The sequence below is a fragment of the Toxotes jaculatrix genome, chromosome 4, assembly GCF_017976425.1.
Source record: "Toxotes jaculatrix isolate fToxJac2 chromosome 4, fToxJac2.pri, whole genome shotgun sequence".
In the NCBI taxonomy this organism is placed as follows: domain Eukaryota; kingdom Metazoa; phylum Chordata; class Actinopteri; family Toxotidae; genus Toxotes; species Toxotes jaculatrix.
The window spans coordinates 13,581,610-13,594,702 of record NC_054397.1 but is presented as its reverse complement, the minus strand read 5'-3'; the positions used below and the strand labels follow the sequence as shown (position 1 = coordinate 13,594,702).

At 40.8% G+C, this 13,093-nt stretch overlaps 1 protein-coding gene across 1 annotated transcript; it reads left to right on the top strand.

The window, feature by feature from the left end:
• The first annotated feature begins 1,062 nt into the window (after positions 1-1,062).
• wfs1a (Wolfram syndrome 1a (wolframin)) lies at positions 1,063-11,094 on the top strand. The gene is made up of 12 exons (XM_041037272.1): positions 1,063-1,198; positions 1,733-2,356; positions 3,691-3,770; positions 5,579-5,723; positions 5,815-5,988; positions 6,240-6,317; positions 6,407-6,546; positions 6,650-6,787; positions 6,987-7,232; positions 7,397-7,675; positions 8,279-8,442; positions 8,613-11,094. Exons 2-12 carry the CDS (start codon positions 1,738-1,740, stop codon positions 9,802-9,804), a joined length of 3,255 nt encoding a protein of 1,084 aa, XP_040893206.1. The 5' UTR covers positions 1,063-1,198; positions 1,733-1,737; the 3' UTR covers positions 9,805-11,094.
• Positions 11,095-13,093: the final 1,999 nt, after the last annotated feature.

The following is a 13,093-nucleotide window of genomic DNA, read 5'->3' as shown; positions in this document are numbered from 1 at the left end:
TTTTGGCACCATGAAACGTACAAGTGTCTGTACTTAAAAGCAGTCCTCTAGTGTTTATATTGCACGTGTCATGATAATTCATGTTGTAAGAAAACACTTTATAATAAGGGCAAAGATCACCATTAAAGAATGATTAAATCACTATGAGTTTATATCAATAGTTAATGCTTATTGGATCACGAGCTAATGTGGAAGCACAGTTACTGCACCTTAATTTAAATACCATCAAATCTGCTAAAATCCAATAAAAAGGTCACATCAGGTCTATGTATCTGATCTTCTTCTTCTTCTTCATCATCATCATTAAACTGGCGTCGCAAATGCAAACACCCACTTTGCTCCAGGACAAAACCAGTTCCATGATGGCTTATAAATTCATGTATGAATTAGTAACTGTGAGAGTTTATATTCGCTGGCTGATGATCGATGAAGCATTAACTAATCACATAAACTCATGGTGACGTGATCATTTCCGAAGAGTGAGCAACTATGCACCTGCATTCATTCGTGCATCAAATCATTGTGCATTACTTAGACATTTGATTTAAACCCTTACTATAAACTACCACCTTATTACTCAGTAGACTGTTGCCTTTCTCATCATTTCAGTAGAGCCTTGCTACCAACTGGTGCCATATGGAAGAAAAACAAACTCGATTAAGACTAGGCCTATAGAGCTTTTAACCTGGAACCTCATAATCTACTTAAATGGTGAAACCATTCTGTTGAAATAACGGCACCTAGAGCTTCACTGAATATCAATCATCCATTATTTAATTTTTTTGTGTTTGTTTTTGTTTTTTTTTACGATATTTACTTACACATTTTTTGTTAAACAAAAAGAGACATAACTGAGAAAACATCTGAAGAGGTGATAGAAATTGTTAAAATCCTTTGGCTCTCATTGGTTTACGAAGCAACAATAACTAATAACCAATCAGATAAGTTGACCATTTGATGGGCATTCATTACCCCCTATTAGAGAAGACTATTTGAAGAGGGCGGGTCACAAAGCTGGGGTGTTGTTTATAGACCAGAGACGTGAGAGTTTAAACCTCAGCCACTGTCCGTCTCTGGTTTCACGGGACTGTGTGGTGGAGCGCAATGGATCCCAGCATGGACAAGACGCACAGCGTTTGAACTCAGGAGAGAACAGTTAACTTTATATCCTGAAGAAATCTGCTCATTTAGTCCCCAGGTAAAGTTTTCTTCATGTTGTTTCACTGAGTGCTGACTGGGCGTTTGTTTAATGTTGAGAATGTACTTGGCACGAAGTCCTGAGTTCCTGTGTACTCGCGTTGTGTCTTGTGTCCGCGTGTGCAGGACGAAGCTACAGTACGGTCAAAACGGATTTGATGTTATTCATCCGTATTTTCCTTTCAAATTATAAATAACACATTATGTTACCAGTATGTTCCTTCTTTCATTTGCCACTTTATTTAGTTTAATTGCATGTTATCCCATTCCATGAAGCATTATCCTGTTTCTTCTCTCTCAAAGTTGGGCAGAACAGGGTTTCGCTGTTATTTGTTTCATTGTCAAAAATCGTGCTTGTTTCATGGGAAAAGTGTTGAATTTCAAGTGTCAAATATCCAGAGGAACGGTTCCCCTAAGTTCTCTGTCAGGGAGTTCACAGAGTCCACTGTGTCCTCACTATTAGAAACTACCTCGATTAATTTACTGCAGTATATGGTTGTCATGATATATTTACTCACACTTTTTTTTCTCTCAGGGAAGATGGCGGAGGATTTCCCCCCAACACCCACTGCTGTCAACACCCAGGGGTCATGCCCTGGCCTGGATGTACCCCCCTCTCTTTCTTCCCCCATACAGATTCCACCCTCACGTGTCTCCAGCGACCTCTCCACTACACCCTCTCGGCCCAGCAAATCTCCATCCTCCACAGAAACAACAACAGAACCCAGAAAATCCTCCTATTCCCATCCACGATCAGCTCACACCATGTCTAAACCAATGGACTCCCCTCCTTCTTTAGATGGGTCTAAGCCCTCATCTGCTGCTGTGTCCTCTAAACCCGCTTCTAAAACTGTTTCCACCAAACCCTCCTCTCCTGCTCCAAACAAAACACAGCTTGTTACTTCTGCTAACTGCTCTACCCCTACCCCTCAAATCTCCAAAATTACACCTGGTTCCAAGTTCACCCCTGCCTCCGCTAATTCAGCCAGCATAGCCTGTAACACTCTGACAGATTCCCCTCCCTCTTTCTCCACCACGGCTTCTGCAACTGCTTCCATCGCCCCCGTGAAACGCACCTTTGCCTCCATGGCTAAGCGTGTCATAATGCAGGAAAGACTTAGAAAAGCAGAGGAAGAAGATGCCAGTGATGGAGAAGATGGTAAGAATGTCTTCATTTTGAGTTTGGGATTAAATCACACATTGTGAGTTTCAGACCACAGAGCCACTGCTGTGTTGAGGTGATAAGCCTTTTGTTATATTTTGGATTGTCTTTGTGTAACTGTAGTCGAGTAACTGTGCGCTTGGATAAACATTTGTCTTGGCCAGAATGAAGAATTACTTGAATTAACTTTATTTCCTGCTTTTTATCCTGTGCTGTAAAGCATTTTGGGCTTCATTTCTACATAAAAGGTGCTAGACAAACATTATTATCATGAATAAAAGGAATACAGCAACTTTGATAAAATAAAGGCATTATTATGCTTAACTGGTAAGATGTGGATCCCTGCTTCTTAGACTACTGGTATCACTCAGTGATTGTTTTGTGTGTTTAAAAAAAGAAAGAAAGAAAGAAAGAAAAAAGCAGATCCCTTGCATACATCACCCTGTCTGCATTACTGTGACTGGCAGGTGAGGAGTAGTGAACATGACGTATAGTTTGGCTACCACTTGCCTTCTCTGTTACCATATGTGCAGCACATGCATGGCTCTGTGAATGGCAATGTTGATGTGATGGTCGGGGTTAGTCTATCACTTATGTCCACAATGAAATATCTCAACAACTGTGAGATGGATAAAATATTGCAGAGAGAGTCATGGTTCCCAGAGGATAAATCCTACCGATGCTTTGTTGAACCCCTGACATTTCCTCTAGTGCCACCATGAGGATCATATTTCTGGTTTTGAGTGAACTGTCTCAACAAAAATTGGACAGATTGATATGAAATGTGGTGTGCACATTCATGCCCACTTTAGGTTGAACTGTTCATGCATTAGGGATCTTTTTATTTTTCAGAGGTACTGGTAGTGAAACATTTGAAATAGCGCTACAGGTGCAGAAGCTGAACCCCTTTGCTTAAAGGACACTGGGGAGTCAGTAACTGTTATGAAACTTTATGCAATCGACAAGTATAAGTGTGACATAAGAGCTGGGCATGGTGTGGATGGAGCTGTAGGGTCTTGTCACAAGATATCTGCATAGACACGTTCAAAATGTAGACAGTCTCACATGGAGCAGATCTACACCACTGACTTCTTCTTATGCTCGTGTTACAAGATATATGATAGGTGGGATTTGTTCATTGCTCCTGGTGAGCACAGTATGTGTGAAAATCAGTGCTGAGTCATACTGCTCTCAGTGAAGTTAAAAGTATGCGTTTACAAGTTCAGAAGCAAGGGCTTTATGTAATCTAGTGGCATTTTTGATTGATCTGACTGACTGAGATTATTATATATGTACATTTAAGGCACCCCTTCTCGTCTCCTCTCCTCCAGATGAAGAACCAGAGGAGGATTTGTCCTTGGAGCAGATGGAGGAGAAGGCAAAAGCTGGTGATGCCAGAGCTCAGACCCGGGTAAGTGAAAGCACATGCATAGACTGACACTTGGCATTGTTTTCAGTCCTGCTGGTTGACTCAGTCTGGTTGCGAGCAAACATCTATTTTTGGCCACTTGGAAGCCGATACCAGACTATACCAGACTAATATGATACACAAGATACTCTCATACATACAAATCGTTAAGAGCACTATTACAGCACATTGCAGCATGCACTGGATTTGTACAAATAAAAATGAAATATTCATGTTCTCTTTACTCCTCATTCTCTGCGAGCACGTACAAATGTGCTGGCATAAGAAAAGTTTAACTTTTCAACTGTGTGTTGCAAAGTGCGCAGCTTCTAGCATGGCTGCAGATTTGGTCAGAGTCACACACGAAAAATGTAAACAAATAAAGTAATAAAATACAATTTAAAATGCAGCACAGAGAGAGAGAGACCAAACTAAAACAAACCAAAATATAAGACAGTGATGGAAGTCTGTAAAAAGGCTTGCCTGTGAAGATGGATTTTTAGGCACTGTCCAAAGATTAAGGAGATTGGGGAAGATGATTCTGGAGGGTTGGGGCTAAAACAGCAAAGATGCCATCACCTTTTTTGTTTTGCAGTTGGAACAAGGGATGGATGAAAGGCAAAGATTTGAGGATCAGAGTGATCAAGAAGTGGAATAGGGAACGAGGCCACCAGAAATGTAACTAGGAGCTCTGTGCCTTATATGTAATTAACAGGATCTTGTTTTTTCTAGATTTTACAGGAAGCCAATGGAGGAATATGCAGGAAGAGTGGTATTAACTGTGAATAAATAATTTTAGCAATATCTCTTAGCTGAAGAAAACAGGACTGGGCGAGCTCAGTAACATGATGATCAAAAGACTTGTACTGATATGTCAGTGAAATGGACCAATAAACTGATCAACTCCAGTGGCAAAGTTCAAAAGAGGGGGTAGAAGATGAGACCAGACTTTACATTTAAGACCCACCAGCTATGAAAGGGTCTGAATTCTTAAGTGGGTAGTTAAGTGGCTTTAACCTGCCTTGCATTTGAAGTGGAATGCATTTGGACATACCATGCACCTAATTAACCACGGTGGTGTGTGCAAGTGAACATGCCAAAACATGGGACCGCATCAGTATAGGGGTTGGATATATTACATAGACACAGGCAGGAATATACTAAGGCAGAGCCGCTTCAAATGCAATCACGTCTCATCTTCATACAAACAGACGCATTTGATGATAACTGTGAGAGAAGGAAGTTATGAGATGACAGTTAAGATTAGAAAACAGTCACTTGATATACCAGTGGGGCCTCTGCTATCCCTGGAAAAGATTGCAGCTAGCTATGACAGAGGAACTGATGGGCACAGGGAGCAGGAATTATGGGTTCTGTAGTCATCTGTCGTCAGAGGAATCCATAAAAGTCATGTGCATAAATTATAGTTAGTATTATATCATTTAAAATCTTGCCCCTCTTATGAAGATATAAACAATTCTTAATATTTCTATGTTATTGTGGTATATTTTAAAAGATTACTTATAATGTAACAAATTTTAGCAATAAAATATGCAGTTGGTCTCAGTGTTCAATATAATCACATATCTTACATAATTTATGAAGTAACGTTATCTGAGGTAATAATGCAAACCTTTTAATATGTATACTTGTATACTATACATATTATGTATATTATAGTATGTATACTTATATTTTTTGAGAGTTTGATCCCAACTATAAGGTGAACTTTATGTCACATATGAATAGTTTGACTAAGGCCATAAAAGCTGAATTAATCTACTCTCTACTACCTCTGTTCTGTGTTTCAGCTGGGTCAGCATTATTTGATTCTCGCTGAAGAGAAGGATGTAGAGCAAAATAATCTTCTGGCTGTTAATTGGCTGATTAAAGCAGCGAAACAGGGAAGGAAACGTGCAGCGAGAATGCTGCAGCGCTGTTGGATCCAGAAAAAAGGTAGACAGTACGTGCACATGCATATCCATGTTTGTTTATATGCATTTGTTTTTTTTTCCTGAACTTTTTCCTGCCTGTCATCCTCTGCTAGGAATTACACCAGAGAATGAAGCTGACGTGCGGAAGTTGTCAACAGAGAGTAAATTTGAGCAGGCAGTACGTAAAGCAGCCATGATGATGTACTTTAAGCTCAACCCAGAGAGGAAGAAGAAGGTGGCTGTGGCTGAGATGCTGGAAAATGTCAGCCAGGTCAATGCAGTGCCAGGTAGGATGCACTACACAACCATCAACACCATATCTGCATTGTGACAAGAATCCTGCCTGGTGTACTACAGACTGCCCAGAATGCTGTAGCATGTTGTCATACGATAGCTATCATTGCTGTTAAATATATCATATATTCCCCTTTGTTATTTCAGTGTTTGCAGCTGTCATGGTGAAGAATATCACATTACATGTAGGCATGCAGTGCAATGTTTGTGACTCACTCGTGCTGTGGTCATTCCTCACCAACAGGTGGCACTGCAAGCAGGATTCCTAGCCCAACCTCAGGCCAGACCCAGAAAGTGTTGGAAAGCATGGTCAGCAATGAGTGTAAGTACCCAGACAGACAGACAGAGAGAGAGACAGAGAGAGACTATAGTGCATACTCTCGTATAATCTCCTGCATTGTGTCCTCTCAGCCAAACAGTTGGTCGACCTGGACGACTTTGTTGAGATGACAAAAAAGTATGCACAAGGTATTGTCCCCTCTGCTCCCCAAAATGGCAGCCAGGTCACAGCCAAGGCTGTAAGCCCTACACCTCATGACAGAGGCAAGGAGGTAAAGACTAAATTTGCAAAAAATGTTTCATTTTATATTTAATTAAAGATATTCAGACTGCTGTGTTTGTGTGTGTTGTGTTGTGTTGTGTTGTGTTGTGAAGCACAAGACTGAGTTGGTCCCATCAGGATACAAGAAGTCCCACAAAAGTTCTTGGAGTTTTGGCCGAAGTGGGATGATGTTGGACACTAAGCAGACAGGAGCCATTAAAAAAGCCATGGACATGAAATCCCGCTTAATGGTACTGTAATCATATCAAGTGTTACAGTTCAGTCTGTTTTTGTATATTCCTTGAATTATCCTTCATTAAATCTATATGAAATATCTATTCTTGTGGATGTTTTTCCTCTTGTATTCAGGTCTTAATTTTATTCACTCCCTATTCTAGTTTTTGCATGTTCATTTTTCCAGCCTTTCTTCTTGTCTCTCGTTCACCTCAGATGCTGGAGTACCCTCTGCATGCCATTATGGAGATGAAGGAGCACCTGGTCGACTGGGCATCGCGGGCCGGTGTCCAGTGGCTGAGCACGATCATCCCCACGCAGCACGTCAACGCACTTATTTTCTTCTTCATCTTCAGCAACCTGACAGTTGACTTGTTCGCTTTTGTCATCCCTCTGCTTGTTTTCTACCTCTCCTTCATCTCCATGATCATCTGCACACTGCGTGTTTTTCAGAGCAGCAAGGTGAGTGTAATGGGCAATGCTGTTTTGAACTCTGTGACTTAACAGTAATCTTACTAATGTGTCAACGCTTGCAATAACGGTGACATTTATTTATGGATATTAAAATGATGCACATATTTTATTTAAAGCTTTACAATTTTCTTTTCATTCCCCTTTTTTTCCAGACTTGGGAGAACTTCAGAGCCCTGACGTCTTTGCTGACACGTTTTGAACCTGAGCTGGATGTGGAGCAGGCAGAGACCAACTTTGGCTGGAACAACCTAGAGCCGTATCTGTACTTTATCGTCTCCGTCTTCTTTGTCATTTTTTCTTTCCCTGTAGCTGACAAGGGCTGGATCCCCTGTTCTGAGCTCTCCACTGTGGCCATCTTTTTCACCGCTGTGAGCTACAAGAGCCTCAGCCCCACTGCTGCGACGTACGCACGCCGAGCAATGGTCATAGAGGTCAGGGGGCACCCAACACTGGCATGTGATATTAAATTATCAGCATCACAGTTAACATTGTTACCATCATAACTACAGTCTTACATAGCACAAAATAAGTTTGAAGATTGATTTTCCAATTTCCAGGAAGCCACTGGTATTCATTCATTTCAGTTTTTCAAGTTTTAAAATCAGGTTGCAGAGACTTGCCATTTGCAAAGCATCAAAAATATTCCTCGGTGTATTTAAGAAAACTTTAGGAAAAAAATACATGATGTTAAAGTTTTCTTAAGCACATTTACTGGTCCATGCTTGCAACAGCATTACTTCATACGGATTAAGAAATTTGACACTAAGTATCTGCAAGTATTTTTATAGCATACTGAAATTAAATGACATCAATAACCGTGGAAGATAGAGAAGCAGTCTAAAAGCCAGTGGCTTTCTGAAATGTTTGCCAGGTTAACAAATAGTTGATCTTTATTTGATGGGCTGACACATGCAGAAATGTGATCCTTTTATTGTTTTTTTTTTCAATCTGACAGACCTGAATTTGATAATAAAAGAATTCCCTCACAGCTAGGCAAAAAAATCTAAAATATGTATATACTTTTTTCAATTCAGGTAGCATCATCTCTGTGTGGCCTGACCCAGTTCCTGCCAGAGAACATGACGGCACTTCGTCTTCTGGGACGCACCTTCGCCACGCTGCCACTGGGGGAATCAGTGGTGCTGAAGCTCAGCCTCCCCTGCTTGCTGTATGTTTACCTGTTCTACCTGTTCTTCAGGTGAGAGGAAGCATTTGGTCTGCGGGATGTGTTTGCTGGATACCAGCTCACACACTGGGTTGTGTCAGTGGGCTTTAAAATCCACCCCAGCATATTTGTTATTCGGTGAGTTGATGCCTCCAGAATTATTTATTTTCCCTCCTCTTCTCTCTGTCTTCTTTCACCCTCAGCATGGCAAGGATGCGTGGTTTCCGGGGCACGTACTGCTTCTTGGTTCCATACCTCGTTTGCTTTATGTGGTGTGAGTTCTCCGTAGTGCTCCTTCAGAGTTCCTCTGCTGTCGGTCTAATCCGCACCTGTGTAGCCTACTTTCTCTTCCTGTTTGCTCTGCCTGTTCTGGCATTTGGCTTAGCCACCATGATCTTCATCCAACTGTTCAAGTGGTTCCTCGAGTTGGAACTGACAAAGATGATTGTGACCCTGGTAGTGTGTGCGATCCCTGTCACCCTGCGGCTCTGGACACGGTTCAGCATGTCTATTCTGGATGTCTTCCGCTCACTGACCCATCGTGGCCCAGTCAAACTCATCTTACTCTGTATCTCCATGGTGATCTTGTTCTTCTCTATCTATGTGTACCACGCAGAGGGGCAGAAGGTGTATAATTCCACACTGTCTTGGAACCAGTACAGCCAGGCGTGCGGGCCCCCTGCCTGGGAAAGCAAAGGCATGGCCCAAACACAGATCTTCTGCAGCCACCTTCATGGACACAGAGTCACTTGGGCTGGGCGTTTCAAACATGTCCGTGTGGCTGAGACAGAGAATGGGGCACAGTCGGTTATTAACATGCTGCCGGTGTTCATGGGAGACTGGCTGCGCTGCCTGTATGGAGAGACGTATCCCAGATGTGATCCCAAAAATTCTACAGTCGCAAATCTAACTGTTGCAAAGTTGACAGCTGGTTCTTCATCGGCCACTGTTTCACTGCCCCTACTGCTCAGAATGCAAGAAGAAGAAGAGTTGTGTCAGCTCAAGGCTCTGGCCAAACACACCTGCCACATCAAGCGCTTTGACAGTTACCGATTTGAGGTAACAATAGGGATGATCCGGGATGGAAGTGTGGAGGCAGAGGACCCAGCCAGGGATATAATCCTAATGGCCAGCCATGAGTTCAGACAGGTTCTGCTTAATCTGAACCCTGGCAACATGGTGGAGTTCAGCACCAAGCTGGAAGGCCGTCTTGGAGCCAGAACTCCCGCCTTCGAGTTAAAGGCTATCCACTGCCTGGACTGTGTCTCTTCACTGCTGACTGGGGGCAGGCAGGTGAAGATAGAGAGAGACTGGAGACGCACAACAATGAGAGCCCTGAAGTTTGCATTTGATTTTTTCTTTTCCCCGTTCCTGTCTGCAAAAATCACTGCCTGAGAAGAAAGACAGCAACACACTAACAGTTGAGGTAATAACTATTTGCTCGAACCTCTGCAGGAAGTCTTTGTCTTGTGATGTGGCTATCGTGTTACCAATGTAACTTGTAGTATTGTTTACAAATTGATCTAAAATGGATCTACAGTTCATTTTTATGTATTATGCATTTCAGAAAGGTGAAATGTTTTAGGAAATGATAGTACTTCCTTTTAGTACGAGTTTACAAAGTTTTTACTATTTCAGTTCATGCACAATAAAAGTAATTCAAGAATGGTCAAATTCTTCTTTGATGGTGTTTATATAGATTAAATGCAAGGAAGCTAGTGTTGGTCGCAGGCTCAATCTGAATACCTAGAGATATTGTGCCTTTCTTAAAATAAGATGAGGAGTGAAATGTATCTTTTATAGAGCAATGCTGCGGCTGCTTTTGTATTAAGGAATTTCTTACATGTATAGTGAATGTTCGCATGAGCAGTATGTTTATATTTGTGCAAGTATACATGAGTACAATTTTAAATGTACATTTACCTGTTTATTTATAGGTGTTCATTAGTATGGGTTGTGCGCATCAAACCATATATATATTTATAGCTCTGTTAGCCACAGTTGTCTTTCTTGGTGGTCTTAAAATTCTCTGGTCTTAATCATATTTTTAATTTGGATCAGATTTTCCTGTGCCTTGAGCTACAGTATACACAAAATGGACAAAATGGTATAACAAATATATACTGTATATATATACACCGCTAGTTCTCAGCAACAAGGTTTTATTTTTGATGGTATCTCTCATACAGTAGATATGCCAACAAAACATCTGACAGTGTTCATTCCGAGGAAACAGTGTGTCAGTAGTGGGAATATTTAAAAGGAGGTGCTTTGTTTCATAGTACAGGGTGTCTTTAGTTTCCCCTGATGTCATGATAATTTTGTCTCATTTATGTTGGCAAAATTTATTTCACAGTTTTTAACTTAAACAGCAGTAATTAAAATCTGATTATCTGAAAAGCACATAGTGGTAACGCTGAAAATGGGGCTGTTTTTCTTTGATATACACGGTTTTCATAGAGCAGCAAAATTTTGCAGAGCGGCATTGGAAGTACTGAATGGATGATCAGCGTAACACTTTCAGTGCATGTAAACCCAAATGTGTGAACACTATAAAGTTGTAATTGCACCTGTGAATGACAGTTGAGCCTGTATACTGTGAATTTGAGTGCCTTTTTATCCAGCAATGGAGTGTATGGGGGCGTGCAATTACTATTAATTAAAGTGCTTGACTTTGAAACAAAATCCCTTGTGGATGCTTTTATTCAAATTCATGGCCTGGAAGCATTTCAGTGATGAAAAAAAATGGCATCCAATTAAATATAGACACAGACATAAAAGTATTCAACACATTTCAGATTTTCTGTTATTTTATTAATGCACATTCCTTTAATTCATTTGAGTTATGTTTTTTTTTTTGTATTGTTAGATTTGTCTTTTTTTTTTTTTTTAAAGTATGATAGATATACACGCTAATAGCATTGAGTAATGGCAACATGCTGCTGCTGCTGTGCTCCTGAACACAAATCCTCTCACTGGTTGTATGTGGTGGTGATTATGATGCGATTACAACTGACTTGTTCTAAACTACAGTTCACCATCGGAGGACTGAGCCCTGGAACTTATATAATGCTTTAGGTGGCCTGTCACTGTGGAAGCCATTTTCTTGTGAATTGTCATCATCATGGCTTTTGCTGCTGCATTGTACACTTTGTTAAACCAATCAGTGCAACATTGTGTCTGCACAACACTATAATTGACAGTGAAGACCAAAACATTGTGGGGGTGCCTATTAGAGACGCCCCTAGACCACAGGCTGCAACATAAACATCTGCGATCGTTGGTTTTTGAAACCGAAAGAGTGAGAGCGTGAAACGTGAGAAGAAAGCAGACAAGTGGAACAGATATAACAATTTTCTTCTTTTCTTGGGATTTAAGGTTAACACAGTGAACTGTTGTTGTTCCAACAAACAGAGAATTTGTCCGATTTTGAAACAGTGCAAAGGGACTTGACACTTTCCACCTCTGCAATGATTCTTTTACTCTACCCTCTACAGAACACGTCCAGACCACGTACAATAATCCCATCAGGGCCAAGGTCACTTGAAAAGAAAGCACTTCACTGTAAACAATCCAATCTTAACCAGGTCACATAATCCAGTCCAACACAGACATCACCCTACTGCTGTACATCCTGGGCTTTCAGTGTCGCACCCCAGAGTAGCATGTGGCACCGTGAGGTATATGGTATAATGACATTATGAACCTGTGATATGATAAATTCACATGAAATTATTGCTTCAATGTTAAAGACATTTCAGCAATGTACATGGTGAGCTATTGCACTGATGATAACCTCTGACCTTCAAACACACAGGACATGACCTTAGTCATCAAAATATTTGATTGGCTGAATCAGCGGCCTTGTTCATGAACAATGTGCTTAGATTCAAACTTTTTCTTGATTGTAAGATCCCTCACCAAAATGTGCTTATGCATTATAAAATGAACACTTTATTCATTTTAAATTTGCATAACACTTAACAGCAATTAAACTTTAAGTTAAGATTTAATCACCAATCAGCCTCAATGTTAGCATATGTTCGAGGGCTCAACACTAAAACACTGTCTCCCTCATTTGCAATGATTTACCATGACAAGGAAAAAGAGACCCTGATACAGCAATCAAAACCCGTCACAGGCTTAAATACACAACAAAACAGTAAGTGTTGGTTTGTGCACAACTCCCTCTCTACAGCCAGTAATACCTGTGTATGTACTGCTACAAGCAAAAGCTCCTGCAGCGAGTCTTCACCTAGAGTAGTACGATTCCACAACCTTTCTATACATTAAATCTCAGGATAATTTGCAGTGTACTAGACAAAATGTCTCCTCTGCCTTTTTAGCTCTCTGGGACCAAAATTGGTACCGTCTTAAAAAAAAAAAGAAAGAAAGAAAAAACAGAACACAGAATATTTACAGCTAACAGTAAAAAGAGTGTATGCCTTTATATTACCTGTAGAAGAAGAGTTCATGTTTTAAAGCAGGACTACTGCTGCACTGTGTTTGTGTTAGTGCTATTATTGCAAAGTGAATAGGGCAAAGATTATGGGTCAATTATGCGTGCAATCTCCAAGAGCACTGCTCTAAAGGAGAGGTTCAGCTGCTGTTGTCATTTGATAGAAAAAAAAAGGTTCAGGATGTTGCTGTGAGGAGCTGTTACAATGATAACACCACTCCTAAT